The sequence below is a fragment of the Littorina saxatilis genome, linkage group LG3, assembly GCF_037325665.1.
Source record: "Littorina saxatilis isolate snail1 linkage group LG3, US_GU_Lsax_2.0, whole genome shotgun sequence".
Taxonomy (NCBI): Eukaryota; Metazoa; Mollusca; class Gastropoda; order Littorinimorpha; family Littorinidae; genus Littorina; species Littorina saxatilis.
The window spans coordinates 1,377,566-1,393,297 of record NC_090247.1 but is presented as its reverse complement, the minus strand read 5'-3'; the positions used below and the strand labels follow the sequence as shown (position 1 = coordinate 1,393,297).

Sequence of the window (15,732 nt, the reverse complement as noted above, 5' to 3'; positions counted from 1 at the left end):
AAAGTCGAACTCGAGTTATATACACACGCCCCCATGATTGTCCCACACACGCCCCCATGATTGTCCCACACACGCCCCCATGATTGTCCCACACACGCATGGTTTGGGCACTCCTAATTTCCCCCGCAATTACGAAACGCAGAAAACTGTCACCACACTGAGGGGAGGGTAGTTAGTCCGTACCCCCACAGCAGAGACGGCGGGGGTGTTATTTTGCGTCCAGTTGTTGAGGGAAGCAGGTGGCTGAAACATGGAGGTTAATACAATAATATGGGGTTGTGTTTCAACTACCTGCGTGCTTCGATACACCCATTCGTGTCTTTTACTCCACTAAGCAGGTGGGCTCAACAAGGCGGTGAAGATGAAGGGGAGAGTATTAGACAGCTTCGTGTCTTACTCACAAGTCGTCATCTGACTGCAGTTTCTGTCGCAAAATGTTGTTAGCAATCAAGCCAGACAGTAACTTCATCTGACGTTCGTATTGCGAATGTGTTCGTTTTGAGCATCTACACACATCTTTTTAGTCTCGTGCATTCGTTGTGTTCATTGTAAATATGAAGTATGGCTTAAACTTTTTCTTACAGGTTTGTGTCTGAAACTTCACATTTGAAAGAAATGTATCTGTAATTTGTGTAAGCTTTGCTTCAACTACAGACAAAATAAGCGAGAAACTCGGGAAGTCGGGTATTCTGGAAGCGCAATTGGGTGGTCGTAGAACATTACAGTCATGTCCTTGTAAATTGAATAGTGAGAGCACGTGGCTTGTTCATGTATGAGGAAATACTCCAATGATTGTGTACCCGCTTATTATATTATTGCATGGAGATCGCATCCATGCTCATATACTGGAGGGGGAGAGTGGAAGGGGGAGGGGTGCTCATATATTGGAGGGGGAGAGTGGAAGGGGGAGGGGTGCTCATATATTGGAGGGGGAGAGTAGAAGAGGGGGGAGTAATGTCCGTCCTTGTAAACTAATTTGCAAAGTCACGTGACTCGAAAAAGCAAGTAAATGTACGAAAGCACTGTGACACTTGTGAGTCTTTTGTGATGGCTTCCCTTCAGCTTCATTCATAGCCTGGCGACCTTTGCTAATTCCACTAGTTCTTTGTTCGGAAGCGTATGTTCATTGTTCCATCAAGGTCGTGGATTAGTTGCTGCTGGTCAGCTGACCGCGGTACAAAGCATCGTGTGAGAGTTTGATGATAAAGTACGGGGGTGAATTTGACGATACGTGTATTGAAGGGCAGCTTATTGTCAGCTGTCCGGCCCACACACGAACACGGCTGGCGGAAACTGTCACACAAAAACACACAGACATAAGCACACACGCGTATGCATGTACGCATGCACGAACACAAACACTCACGCGCTAACATGCACGTTCGCACGAGCGCACTCACAAAACTAGAGAGAGAGACAGAGAGAGGAGAGAGAGAGACAGAGAGAGGGGGAGAGAAGGAGGTATTTATGTTTAGCTTTGTTCTACAAGAGAGGAACACCAACAGAGAAAAAAGGAAGAAAAACAATGCACATTTAACTGTCAGTTTAGATTAATCTTCCGTGCCGTGGTCTCATTTAAGACAATTGAAATTACTTTATGAACTTCTCCTTGCAAGTGGAACAAAGAACCATACGAAACAAGAAAGAAAAACAAGACAGCCGACTGCCAGCAAATGATATACAACGCGCCGCACACATTTTGTATCATTTAGAATAGAGTTTTTTCTTGTTCGAAAAAAGCACACAAAAACCGTTGCAACACCGTCTGCCGCTGTGCAGTCCTCAATGCTTTCCCTTTATTGTTTTCTCGTTTTTCCTCTCCGTTATTCTCTTCTTTTCTTTCTTCCTTTATTTTCCTCCCTCTATATTTGTCTCCATTTCATGTTGCCATACTCGAACAAGCCGCCTTCCTACCCATTTTGCTGGAGTCACTTCGTCCTGATCAATTTTAATCTCTCCCATTTCGCCCTCACGTTTGATCGCGCTATTAATCATGAACAGAAACACCTGAGCTTAAAGCATTTGAGGTAACAACACTCCATTGCGCTTGCGGCGAGTAGGGGAGGTGGGTGGGTTAATCTGCAGCCGGCAGATGGTTCCCCTATGCACACCTTTTGTCTTTCTGCTAATACTCTTCTCTGCTGATTTAAAAAGCAGGGCAGGAGTGAAAAAATTATGCTGCACATATTTAATTGCATATCTGCGATTTTTTTTATCTTAATCTTTTGAGAGAGAGAGAGAGAGAGAGAGAGAGAGAGAGAGAGAGAGAGAGAGAGAGAGAGAGAGAGAGAGAGAGACAGAGAGAGAGAGACAGAGAAAGAGAGATGGAGAGAGAGAGACAGAGAAAGAGAGAGAGATAGACAGAGAAAGAGAGAGAGATGGAGAAAGAGAGAGAGAGATGGAGAGAGATGGAGAGAGAGAGAGAGAGAGGAGAGAGAGAGAGAGAGAGAGAGAGAGAGAGAGAGAGACGGACGGACGGACGGACGGACGGACGGACGGACGGAAATAACGACGGCTTTAACAAATTGAGTCGAGCGTGTCTATAACGACCACCACTGGGTCCGACCCAAAGTAGTCGTTATAGACAGGTGGATCGTTATAGACAGGTGGATCGTTATAGACAGGTGGATCGTTATAGACAGGTGGATCGTTATAGACAGGTGGATCGTTAGCCAAAATATGAAGTATGTTGAGAAAAAAACCTCGTAGGGGATCCTATTGGGTGGTCGTTTTGGAGAGGTGGTCGCTAGGGCAGGTGGTCGCTAGGGCAGGTGGTCGCTAGGGCAGGTGGTCGCTAGGGCAGGTTGGACAGTATATCTGTTTAGAAAGGGCAGGTTGGACAGTATATCTGTTTAGAAAGGGCAGGTTCGACGGTATATCTGTTTAGAAAGGGCAGGTTGGACAGTATATCTGTTTAGAAAGGGCAGGTTGGACAGTATATCTGTGTAGAAAGGGCAGGTTCGACGGTATATCTGTTTAGAAAGGGCAGGTTGGACAGTATATCTGTTTAGAAAGGGCAGGTTGGACGGTATATCTGTGTAGAAAGGGCAGGTTCGACGGTATATCTGTTTAGAAAGGGCAGGTTGGACAGTATATCTGTTTAGAAAGGGCAGGTTGGACAGTATATCTGTTTAGAAAGGGCAGGTTGGACGGTATATCTGTTTAGAAAGGCAGTGTGTGTCTCGAACTTGATGTGAAGAAGTCATAGCTGAGACGCACATGCAAATGGTTAACGCGAAAATTTTCGATAATTGTGGGGATTAATTAAGTGACTTTATAGTGGAACCGGCCTGCTGTTCAGCGATTGAGTCCCAGTTCTTCCTCATGGTATTCTCCATGCAACACTGTCTGGTACACGAACGTCGAGCAGACGAAACCCGTTCAAATTTAGGAAATCAAATCCGGAATCTAAAAAATGCTGGCAAGTCTAACTGCCATTCAGGGGCACAAAAAAGTAGAATTTAGAACGGAGCGAAAGTTACACAGGGTGTATGAAGAATTGCAGTCTGAAAACACTACACTAACACAGCGTTCAATCTTAACATAACTGAACGTTCAAACCAACGTTTAAGCACTACTGGTGTGTGGTTTCCAAACCCCCAAACCCCACTTGAACCGCCAGACCCCCAAACCCCACTTGAACCGCCAGACCCCCAAACCCCACTTGAACCGCCAGACCCCCAAACCCCACTTGAACCGCCAGACCCCCAAACCGCCAAACGGAACTGTGTAAAGTTCTTGTGGCGATTTGAGCCATTTTTCGGGCAAGGAATATATCTTTAAACTGACAAAGACGAATGCAGCCTAGGTTTCTTATACGGGTAATTTCAATAATTAATATGTTGTTCTCTTTTCCAATAGAAATAGCTGACAGCTTCGTTATGATTGAAGACTTCTGAATTGATTATGTTCTGATACCGATACGATATATATGAATACGTGCCATACGATATTCAATATGAAACTAATGTGAAAAAGAAACGGAGGGAGAAAAGAAGGGGTGGAGGGGTTAAGAAACAGTCAACTTAGAGAGCGAAGGCCCGGAGTATGTGTGTCTGTGTGCGTTTGTGTGTGTGTGTGTGTGTGTGTGTGTGTGTGTGTGTGTGTGTGTGTGTGCGTGCGAACGCGTGTCTCTTTGTCTGTATATCTCATATATATATATATATATATATCTGTCAGTCTGTGGTTATCTGTGTATGTGTGTGTGCATCTAGATCTGTCTCTGTCTCTGTGTCTGTGTCTGCGTGAGTGTGTGACTATGCTGTTTAAGCGTGTCACTGGGTCTGCCTGTCTCGTGACGAACAACGAGGCGGAGTCGAGTATAATTAAACCATCGAATGCGGTTTCTGTGCACAAAGATCGCATAGATGGAAGGAAATGATGTCATTGGATGGACCACAGAGAAGTTGGCCGTACGCTTCCTGGCTTCTTCTTGTTTCACCGTGTCCCCCTTTCCTTTAGCCTAAGACCCCTTTACCCCGATCGAAAGTCGGAGATCGAGATCGCGGTCGAGTTTTCCGCGTATTTTTTTATTTTTCAGTTTCCTGTCTATTCGGATGTGAACGAATATGAAAATATAATCACATACAGAGGAGAAATTGTGCTACTTTTCCCCCATTTTCCTGTCGAATCGGATCTGTTCAGCGATAGAGACCTTGTAAAATCTCATACAGTGCAGAAACTGTGTCACTTGTTTTTGTAGCATTGATTGACAAGATCAATCAAACGACGAAAACAACGAACAGTGTTTGCCTATCCCGGCCCGGCCCCCGCCCCCAATCATACCACAAGCACAACATCACCATAAGCCGTAGGCTTGTTGTTTTCGTATTTATAAATATATATCTAAATTTGATGAATATGTAAACAGAACAAAAAACATTTGTTGTTGTTGATATTTGTATTATCGTGTTTAAAATGTATTCTCTTTTTCTATTTCAATTTCATTCAAAAATATTTATTTATTTATCTTTGATTCAAACTTTTATCTATGAATATGAACAAATATGTATGTATTTATTTATTCTTTTATTAATCTATTCATTTAGTAGGACTCGGAGGGTTTTTTTTGCTCTTGAGATCTTGATTTTTGTTTTGTTATTGTACGATTGGAGGCCTTCGTAGTGTCCGCAGGTGCCGTAGGAAAGGGACGTCACTGAGTCTCGCGCCAAGCAACGGCCACGTGACCATTGACACGAGACGCACGCGCTATGTCATTATTCTTTCATCTATCATTGTCCCTTTAGCCCGCCCCTTTCGACCACACTTTGGGTGTCTTTGACCAGAATTTTTCTCTCCCTGTTTTTGTCTGGGTGAGGAGAGAGAGAGAGGGGGGAGGGGGGGAGGGATTGGTCAGTTTTGATGGTAGTGGTGGAAATAAGGTGGGGGAGGGAGGGGATGGGTTTATTTCGGACAGGGCAAGGCAAAAGCGTAGACTGATTGGTATTTTTGCAGAAAAAATCTAACTATGAAAACTTCATTATTTGGATCCATTTCTGTTTGTAGTACGACATGCACAATTTAAAAAAAGAGTATTCAACATGGCAATATTTAATTGACCAAGACCCAATTATGTTTTTGTTTTTTTTATGAATATGGAAATTCGGATCAGTGGTTCCTTTTTAGGTACGTGAATACAACAGGATGTGAAAAATTAAGTATGAAAAGAAATTAACTCAAGCAGTTTTTGCTTTTGTTTCCTTTATTTCGATTTTGTTTTGTTTTAAAGATGAATTAAAAACAAGTCGCGTAAGGCGAAAATACAACATTTAGTCAAGCTCAGTCGAACTCACAGAATGAAACTGAACGCGCATTGCATTTTTTCCGCAAGACCGTACACTCGTCTCTCCACCGCTCGTGGCAAAGGCAGTGAAATTAACAATACAGAAAAGCGCGGTAGCGGTTGCGCTGAGGATGATAGCCCGCTTTTCTATATCTCTATTCTTTTTAACTCTCTGAACGTGTTTTTAATCCAAACATATCATATCTATATGTTTTTGGGATCAGGAACGGACAAGGAATAAGATGAAATTGTTTTTAAATCGATTTCGGAAATTTAATTTTAATCATAATTTTCCCCCCCCTCCCCCCCCCCCCCCCCCCCCCCCCCCCCCCCCGCGGGTTAGGGGGAGTCCCATATTGGTTGGGACTAGAAAGAATTTACCCGATGCTACCCAGCATGTCGTAAGAGGCGACTAACGGTTCTGTTTCTTCTCTTCTTTTGTCTTATTTCTGCCTTACCAGTCCTTTCACCTATATTTCCTTCCAAGAAAACTCTCCCTACTATTCCCTGCAGTTGTCCAATTCTTTTCTTGTTGTCTTATTTCTACCTGACTGGATCCATCACCTTTATTTCACTTACCAAAAGTCTTCTTTTCCACATCCTTATTTCTCTGCACCCCGCATGTCGTATGAGGCGACTAACGGATTCTGTTTCTCCTTTAACCCTTGTTAAGTGGTTCTTGTATAGAATATAGTCAATGTTTGTAAAGATTTTAGTCAAGCAGTATGTAAGAAATGTTTAGTCCTTTGTACTGGAAACTTGCATTCTCCCAGTAAGGTCATATATTGTACTACGTTGCAAGCCCCTGGAGCAATTTTTTGATTAGTGCTTTTGTGAACAAGAAACACTTAACAAGTGGCTCTATCCCATCTCCCCCCTTTCCCCTATCCCATCTCCCCCCTTTCCCTCGTCGCGATATAACCTTCGTGGTTGAAAACGACGTTAAACACCAAATAAAGAAAGAAAGAAAGAATCATAATTTTTATATTTTTTAATTTTCAGAGCTTGTTTTTATTCCGAATATAACATTATAAGATGTTTGATGGGTTGTTGACAGACCAGCTTTTTTGTCGGTCCGAGGGGGAGCATATCGTCTTTTGTTTCATATTTATTGACCAAGGCCGAAGGCCGCGGTCAATAAATATGAAACAAAAGTCGATATGCCCCCCGAGGACCGACAAAAAAGCTGGTCTGGCAACAAACCATCAAACATCGTTTTTGTCATCATTTTGGTGGTTCAACATTAAGTGAAAAATCAACACAGGGAGCCATGGTTTGAAACGCGAGTTATGTTATTATAATGCATGTTCGGGGCCCCAGCACGTTGTTCAAAGCTGGCGTGCGAAAGCAACTTACTGTGTGTGATTTGAGTTTATAATGTTGAGACAAGTATGTCAGGTTTGAGGATGCGAAGTTCTGTAGGTTCCGACTACAGAGTAGTGTGTGAAACCAACAGTAAGCGCCTTTGAGACGATAGTGCCCACATGTTGCATTCGAGCGATGGGATTGTCGTATTTCAAACGAGGTGATTTGCTTGCACAGTCAGCGTTGACCATCTCACAACAGATCTGTTATGTGGATTATCGTGCCGAGTCGGGGGCAAGGAATCGCAGGAAGCAAAGATGAGTCTTTTTCCATTGTCACCTTTCTTTCCGGTTGTTGGTGCATATAATATTGTGCGGACAAAATGATGCGACGGCGAGTGTTTTTTGCCTCCAAGATTTTGTGGTGTGGGTATTGTTTTGCTCGTTTCATACCCACACCAAAACTTGAAACACACCCCACCCCACCCTCCCCCTCCCTCACAATCAGTCCATGAACACAAACACTGACACGCACAAATTAATGATCAAGTTACCCCCCCCCCCCCCCCCAACCCTTCACTTGCACACCTGCAACGCAGACGATCATATTATTGATTAAAATATTCATATAGGTCAGTGTTGGGTTTTTTGTTCTTGTTTGTGTTATTGCAGAATCGGTTTTCTCTTATTGCTACACGTGTCTCTTCATTACATTTCACCATCGCCCTACCACCCTGCCCCTCTCGGTATTCCACCCCTCGGTTTTCAGTGGTAAATATTAGTAATCGAATATTGAAGCAACGTTGAGTCAAAGGTCACAGAAGATTTGCATCGTGCAGCACTGCACGAATTGGGTCAAAGGACACAAACGATTTTCGTCGTGCCGCGAAGGAAAGATAATCGCGATCTTGTTTCTCATTGCCTCTCTGTTTTTCATTAGACTTGTCATTCTGCTTGCTCGGCTTTGTCAGATGTCTTCATTTCTTGTTGCTGTGTTCTTTGCTTTTTTATTATTATTTTTTTTATTTGCGCTTAGTTTATCGATAGAACGTCTTGTGCACGGGTCAAAATGTGTGTGTCAGGGGTCAATTGGTTTGACTTAAAACTTGCCGTTCGTGTTTCTCCAAACAGAGATACACGCACTCCATGTCTTTGTGAGAAGATAAAACATATCGATAGGTTTCATTTGTTTGCGATAAAGCATAAATGTATGACCTTTGATGAGGTAGTTTTGTTTGTTGTTTACATTTGCCAGTTTGCCAGTTCGTATTTGGAACTTGGCGAAGCAGTGTCGTCTGTTTAGGTCTGGGGAAACGCCAATGAAAAGAGCCGAAGAATCCTCGAGCGTTTCTATTGGGTTTGCTTTTGATTATCCATGTAATAGGGCTTCCTGCAACTATGGTAACCGGGGATTTATTCCCCGGGGAACATGAGATTTATTTCCCAGGTGCTTGTGAATGAAAACTCGTGAAAATGATGACAAAACTTCTTGTCATCCTTTTCACGAGTTTTCATTCACAAACACCTGGGAAATAAATCTCATGTTCCCCAGGCAATAAATCGAGGTGGTGAATGGGTTTGAGCTTTCAGGTGAAACGTGGATTGTCAAAGTAAAAGCCAATCAGGCTGATTGTTTGATGTGTGGAACCATCGCGGCTTTGGATTTGTGTTTCCGAGGACAACGATTGTAAGCATTCACTCTCAAAGACCCAATCAATGTTGATAATTACCGCGGCGACTCATGGTCAATTTGCAACTTATCTCTGTAATCGCAAAATCCACAACGAAAAGTCATAAACACTTAAAAAGAAAAGAATTATGCTCAACACTTACTGAACTCACACGTATGATCGCAGCTCTTCACATTTTCAGACTGGAAGTGGAAGAAATTTAGCGTCAACAAGCTACGTTTGACGTCACATACAAGGTTGACGTGTTATCTTGAGCTACTGTGACGATGCTTTGTGGCTTGGAGTTGGATTCTAAAAATTCGTCTCCCTGTGGGTTATTGTGCATTTTGTTGCACAACCAAAATGATGACAAAAACGATGTTTGGTGGCTTGTCGTCAGACCAGCATTTTGTTGTTGGTCCTCGGGGAGCATATCGCCTTTTGTCTCATATTTATCAACCGCGGCCTTCGGCCTTGGTCGATAAAGATGAAACAAAAGACGATATGGTCCCCTTGGACCAACAAAAAAGCTGGTCTGTCAACAAGCCACCAAACATCTTATAATGTTTTTGGAATCAGAAAATGATGAAGAATACGATAAACGTAATTTTGGATCGTTTTATAAAAAAAATAATTTTAATTACAATGTTCAGATTTGTAATGACCAAAGTCATCAATTAAATTTTAAGCCTCCAAGCTGAAATACAATACCAAAGTCCGGCCTTCGTCGAAGATTGCTTTGCCAAAATTTCAATCAATTTTATTGAAAAATGAGGGTGTGACAGGGCCGCCTCAACTTTTACAAAATGCAGGATATGACGTCATCAAAGACATTTATCGAAAAAATAAAAACAATATCAGGGGATATCATTCCCAGGAACTCTCATGTCAAATTTCATAAAGATCGGTCCAGTAGTTTAGTCTGAATCGCTCTACACACACACAGACAGACACACACACACACACATACACACACATACACCACGACCCTCGTCTCGATTCCCCCTCTATGTTAAAACATTTAGTCAAAACTTGACTAAATGTAACAAGCGGATGGAAACCGAGGAGGGCACAACAAGGAACCTGAACAAGTCGACGCACCAACCTCGGTGTGGGGAAACGAGCTTGACGCGGGAGGGGGGAGGAATGGGATGTGGGTGGGTAGGGTACCCCAGGGGGGATTTGTGCGACCCCTGACCAGCTGGGCCTGGGTGTGGAGGTGTAGAATATTGTATGCTGACCTCTCGTGTTTGACGTGACCGCCACTGCTGACTTTTTTGTCCCTCCTTGTTTGGCTGGAGAGAAAAAGGGATCGTTTGGTGGGCAAAAACAACTACACTTCTCGGATCGTTTGGTGGGCAAAAACAACTACAGTTCTCAAATGGAGACTTATTGCCGTTTGTGTATTTGACTGATCACAAGTACATTACAGTGAGTGTTTGTGTATTTGACTGATCACAAGTACATTACAGTGAGTGTTTGTGTATTTGACTGATCACAAGTACATTACAGTGAGTGTTTAATCATTGACAGAGCTCATCAAGCTTCCCAAGTGCTTCAAAGGGAGAGAATAAGACAGTAGTTCGAGGTTCTAGTAAAAGGTTCGTTTTATCACTAATTTAGCATTTAATAAGCTAGCCTTTATTGCTTTTTTCTGCTTTTTTTTCCTTTGGTCGTGACATTTGTAACCTCTGGTTTTCTTTTTTGGTTTTGGTTTTTCCTTTGATCGTGATGGATCGCACAAAGATCGTGATGGATCGCACAAAGATCGTATAGAAGTAAATGATGTCATCGGGTGAACCACAGGGAAGTTGGCCGTACGCTTCCTGTCTTATTTTTTGCCGTTTCCCCTTTCCTTTCCCCCATTCGGAAGTCTGAGTTCGCGGTTGAGTTTTCCGTGTAATGTTTCCAGTTTCCTGTCTTTTTGGATGTCAACCAATTTGAAAATATAATCACATACATGTTCTTGTCAATGCCAGAGTCGCAAAGTTATGAAGGGATTAAACTGCCATGCAAAAGTAACTATAAGATGGACATCTATAATCAACTAATAATACCTCTGTTGTCATGACAGGGGTTTCAGTGTGCTACCAAACCTTATTCGGAAAAATCACTAAATCATCAAGGGATTATTCTGCCATGCAAAAATATACCACTTTAGTACAAATAATTCACCGGAATGGTGTTTTGGGACTACAGTATTAAGCAATCTGAAATCAGGAGCTCGTGTCCTCGTTGCATACTGTTAATTGCAACACATGTCATGTATTTTGAATAACATTTTGTTTAAACCAAAATGAGGAAATTTGTGGAGGGAATTGCAGGGTACCAACCCAACTCAATAAGAGAAGGACCGAGGAAAAGAGGAAACCAGTGGCACCTTCCTTTTGAGGCACCTTCCTTTTGGTCCCTTTTCCCCGCCCCACCCGCTCCAGTCTCCCGCCAGTCCGGTCCACTCGTTTAGCGCTGACCCGGGGTCCCTCCAAGGTCCGGCGACTTGATTTTTGACAGCCTGTAGGGCAGCCAGCTTATTTTCTCTCTGCCATGACTGATTAGTTTTGTCACTCCTCGGACAGTCCGCTCCGGCCGCAGCGGCCATGGGAGTCGCCTGGTGACCATTGTCTTATTCTCTCCCCTTTGGACACAGCACGCGAGGGCTTGATCAAGTAGGAGTCGTCTCCCTTGTGACATGGGTGAGCTCCCCTTCCGTGAAATCCGATTTGCGTCCCCTTGTGATTGTTCTTTTTATTTTATTTTGTGTTTTACCATTTTGATGTCAAGGTCCTCTCCTGGAGTGTGTATGAATGTATATGTGTGGAGGGGTTGGTTTTAGAAAGTGCCCCTTGTGCTTCTAAAGGAAATAGAAGAGTGCGGATGTCTGTGGTGATTTGCTGCTTCAGACCAAATTGTTAAAGGAGAGGTTGGGGAGGGAAATGAATGAATGAGAAACGACAACAACACATTAAGAAAGAAAGGCTTGGGAAAATTAGCCATGGAGGACGGTTATTCTCAAGTACTGCAGAATGCTTTCGATTTAAATGCAGTAAGATATAATACTAACATAAGACACATTCCGCTGTGTCTTGTACATGTATCTAAATACATAGAATGCGCAATCACGTGACTGTTTCATTAGGTTAAATACTACGTACAACCAGAATGTATGGTGAGGCTTACCTACGCGGCCAGTAATTACTCAGAATCAAAGATAAAGCTTACATATCTATCAGAAATTAACCAGAATCAAAGATGAGGCTTACCTATCGTATCATTCATTATCTGACTGATAGTACATGTGAACGGTAATTATTTTGTAATGGCCTCGCTGACCAGTGTCAGAATCAAAGATGGGGCTTGCCTATACTGTCAGGCATTAACGCTGATCTTGTCAAACAGTTGGTGTGAACGGTCATCAACTTTTGGTTGCCCAACTGACCGGTCTTGCAGTCATCCGCACAAAATGACTGACACTGTTTGACGGCTCTTCTGGTCTTAACGCCGAATGTGACAGTCGGTTTACCTTTGATCAAACCTTGTTTGGCTTCCACCAAATCTTCTTTGTATAACGAGGGATTTTGCTTTATACGCAGGACAGGCCAATCGCCTTCATGGACAAACGATAATATTTAGTTTTGAAAGAGTGTAAGTCTCATAAAAAAAGAAACGTGCGTTGGTGTGTATCAGAAAATGTAAAGATTTGCGTTTTCCATTGATTAAGCGCTTCTGCTTTCTGTAAACGTATTGCTAACTGCGAAGCCAAAGGCCATCCCTATGTTGTAACTGCTCGAATAGTGCAGAACGGTGCACACGCCACTAAATATATGACTGTCCATTGTCATTACTTCCTTTTCTTCTGATTTTTAAGAAATCGACGTTGACTTTTTAATGAGGAAAACACTCGTGTGTGATAGGCCATTGCAAAAAAAGATCACTATTGTCAATTGACATGTGTTTTAGTGCTGTATTTGTCAGTGTACTTTGCTCTTCGTTTGAGTGTTTTAACACTATAATAAAGGGTTTGCTTGTGATTAAAAAGAAGATACGAGCGGGTTATCTGATTTAACTATTTCCTTCCCGAAAAATATGCAGTTTTCCAGAAATCAAAAACGAATTTCAGAGAAAGGAATTACTTAACGTATCAGGAAATTTCTTCGATTGCAAATGAGTGGAAATTGAAATTGAATCTTGGCCCTTTCTCAGAATTTTCTTGACTGTCTCTTGCCTTCCGCCTTTCTGTCTGTTTTCTGTCTGTCGCTTTTGGCCACCCTTACCATTTCATTTCCTCCTCCTCCTCCTCTTCCTCCTCCTCTTCCTCCTCCTCCTCTTCCTCCTCCTCCTCCTCCTCCTCTTCCTCCTCTTCCTCTTCCTCCTCCTCCTCTTCCTCCTCCTCTTCTTCCTCCTCCCTCTCCTCTTCCCTCTCCTCCTCCTCCTCCTCATCCTCATCCTCCTCCTCTTCTCTCTCTTCCTCCTCCTCTTCCCTCTTCCTCCTCCTCTTCTCTCTCTTCCTCCTCCTCTTCTCTCTCTTCCTCCTCCTCTTCTTCCTCCTCCTCTTCTTCCTCCTCTTCTTCCTCCGCTTCTTCCACCTCCTCTTCATCCTCTTCCTCTTCTTCCTCTTCCTCCTCTTCCTCCTCTTCTTCCTCCTCCTCTTCTTCCTCCTCCTCCTCCTCCTCTTTCTCCTCTTCTTCCTCCTCCTCCTCTTCCTCCTCCTCCTTCTCCTCCTCTTCCTCTTCCTCCTCCTCTTCCTCCTCCTCTTCTTCCTCCTCCTCTTCTTCCTCCTCTTCTTCCTCCTCCTCTTCTTCCTCTTCCTCCTCCTCCTCTTCTTCCTCCTCCTCTTCCTCCTCGTCTTCCTCCTCCTCCTCCTCTTCCTCCTCCTCCTCCTCTTCCTCCCCCTCTTTGTTTTCCTCCTTCTTTTTACATTTAGTCAAGTTTTGACTAAATGTTTTAACATGGAGGGGGAATCGAGACGAGGGTCGTGGTGTAAGTGTGTGTGTGTGTGTCTGTCTGTGCGTGTGTGTGTGTGTGTAGAGCGATTCAAACTAAACTACTGGACCGATCTTTATGAAATTTTACATGAGAGTTCCTGGGAATGATATCCCCGGACGTTTTTTTCTTTTTTTTCGATAAATACCTTTGATGACGTCATATCCGGCTTTTTGTAAAAGTTGAGGCGGCACTGTCACACCCTCATTTTTCAATCAAATTGATTGAAATTTTGGCAAAGCAATCTTCGACGAAGGCCGGGGTTTGGTATTGCATTTCAGCTTGGTGGCTTAAAAACTAATGAATGAGTTTGGTCATTATAAATCGGAAACTTGTAATTAAAATTATTTTTTGATTAAACGATCCAAAAACAATTTCATCTTATTCTTCGTCATTTTCTGATTCCAAAAACATATAAATATGTTATATTTGGATTAAAAACAAGCTCTGAAAATTAAAAATATAAAAATTATGATCAAAATTAAATTTCCGAAATCGATTTAAAAACAATTTCGTCTTATTCCTTGTCGGTTCCTGATTCCAAACAAATATAGATATGATATGTGACCCTCCAGCACGAAATGAGTCGCATGTCACCTCGCGCGGTTCTGCGCTAGGCCTAATATAATTCCGGGGAGTGTCTGGAAACAGTGTGAGGGTCACCTTAGTCACAGGCTTATAACTCAAACAGTTTTCACTCTTTTCTAAAACGGTTTTCACCACTGGATAGAGCATAACAAACTTTTTAGAAAAATGCAAAAATATGAACATCATGCAAAGGTGACATGCGACTCATTCCGTGGTGGAGGGTCACATATGTTTGGATTAAAAACACGCTCAGAAAGTTAAAACGAAGAGAGGTACAGAAAAGCGTGCTATGCAGCACAGCGAAACCACTACAGCGCTGAACAGGCTCGTCAGTTTCACTCCGTTTTGCACAAGCGGCGGACTACGGTCATTTTAAAAAAATGCAGTGCGTTCAGTTTCATTCTGTGAGTTCGACTGAGCTTGACTAAATGTTGTATTTTCGCCTTACGCGACTTGTTATTTTTGTCTTCGTCATTTTTTCATCAATCGTTTTGACTTTTCTTTGTAATTCAGATTTGTCATGATGATATTGGATGCTGATGATTGTGCCTACTACGACGATGACGACAACAACGACGACAGAAAACAAAAACAACTAACCACACCGAACCTTCAATCTAAGCATAATATACTCACACATTCTCTTCATTTTTTCAGGTCATCTGTTCGCCGACGACCACCATCTCCGACACTCCCACCACCCTCACTCCCACAGCCACCTACACCACCACCACAGACACATGCCCTTGGAAGCCGGCCGCCTTCCGGACCCGCTCCGCGAGCGCCAGCTTTCCCACCTGGCCGAGCTCGAACACCTTCGCATGTCGACACGCTCCTCTGAACTGGACGTGAGAATTTCTGCCCCACCCCCGCTGTCACAGTTGAGTGACCTGGGGTTACGGCGCGTGCCGCCACACCCCAGTGATTTTACGGAGGGTCGAGGGGTCCCTGGGTCAGTCACCGTCACCTTGTCTGACTCCAACGGTCATAAGACACCCACAGGTGAGAGAGAAAGAGAGAGAAAGAGAGAGAGAGAGCACGCGCGAGTGTGTGTGTGTGTGTGTGTGTATGTGTGTGTGTGTGTGTGTGTGTGTGTGTGTGTGTGTGTGTGTGTGTGTTGTGTGTGTGTGTGTGTGTGTGTGTGTGTGTGTGTGTGTGTGTGTGTGTGTGTGTGTGTTTATAGGGATAGGGGATGCTTTGACTTTTTGTCTCAGTCTCTCTCTCTGTCTTTCTCTCTGTGTATGTCTCTCTCTCTCTCTCTGTATGTCTCTCTCTCTCTCTGTATGTCTCTCTCTCTCTGTATGTCTCTGTTTGTCTCTCTCTCTCTCTCTGTATGTCTCTGTTTGTCTCTCTCTGTATGTCTCTGTTTGTCTCTCTCTCTGTATGTCTGTTTGTCTCTCTCTCTGTA

At 43.3% G+C, this 15,732-nt stretch overlaps 1 protein-coding gene across 3 annotated transcripts in view; it reads left to right on the top strand.

Annotated features, from left to right (window-relative positions):
- The window catches only part of LOC138961366 (uncharacterized), a 146,517-nt gene that overhangs the window by 102,925 nt on the left and 27,860 nt on the right, over nucleotides 1–15,732 (top strand). For all 3 annotated transcript variants that reach the window (XM_070332982.1, XM_070332981.1, XM_070332980.1), the window contains one exon: nucleotides 14,982–15,326. In XM_070332982.1, coding sequence (XP_070189083.1) covers nucleotides 14,982–15,326 — 345 coding nt within the window. The remainder of the gene's footprint in view (nucleotides 1–14,981; nucleotides 15,327–15,732) is intronic.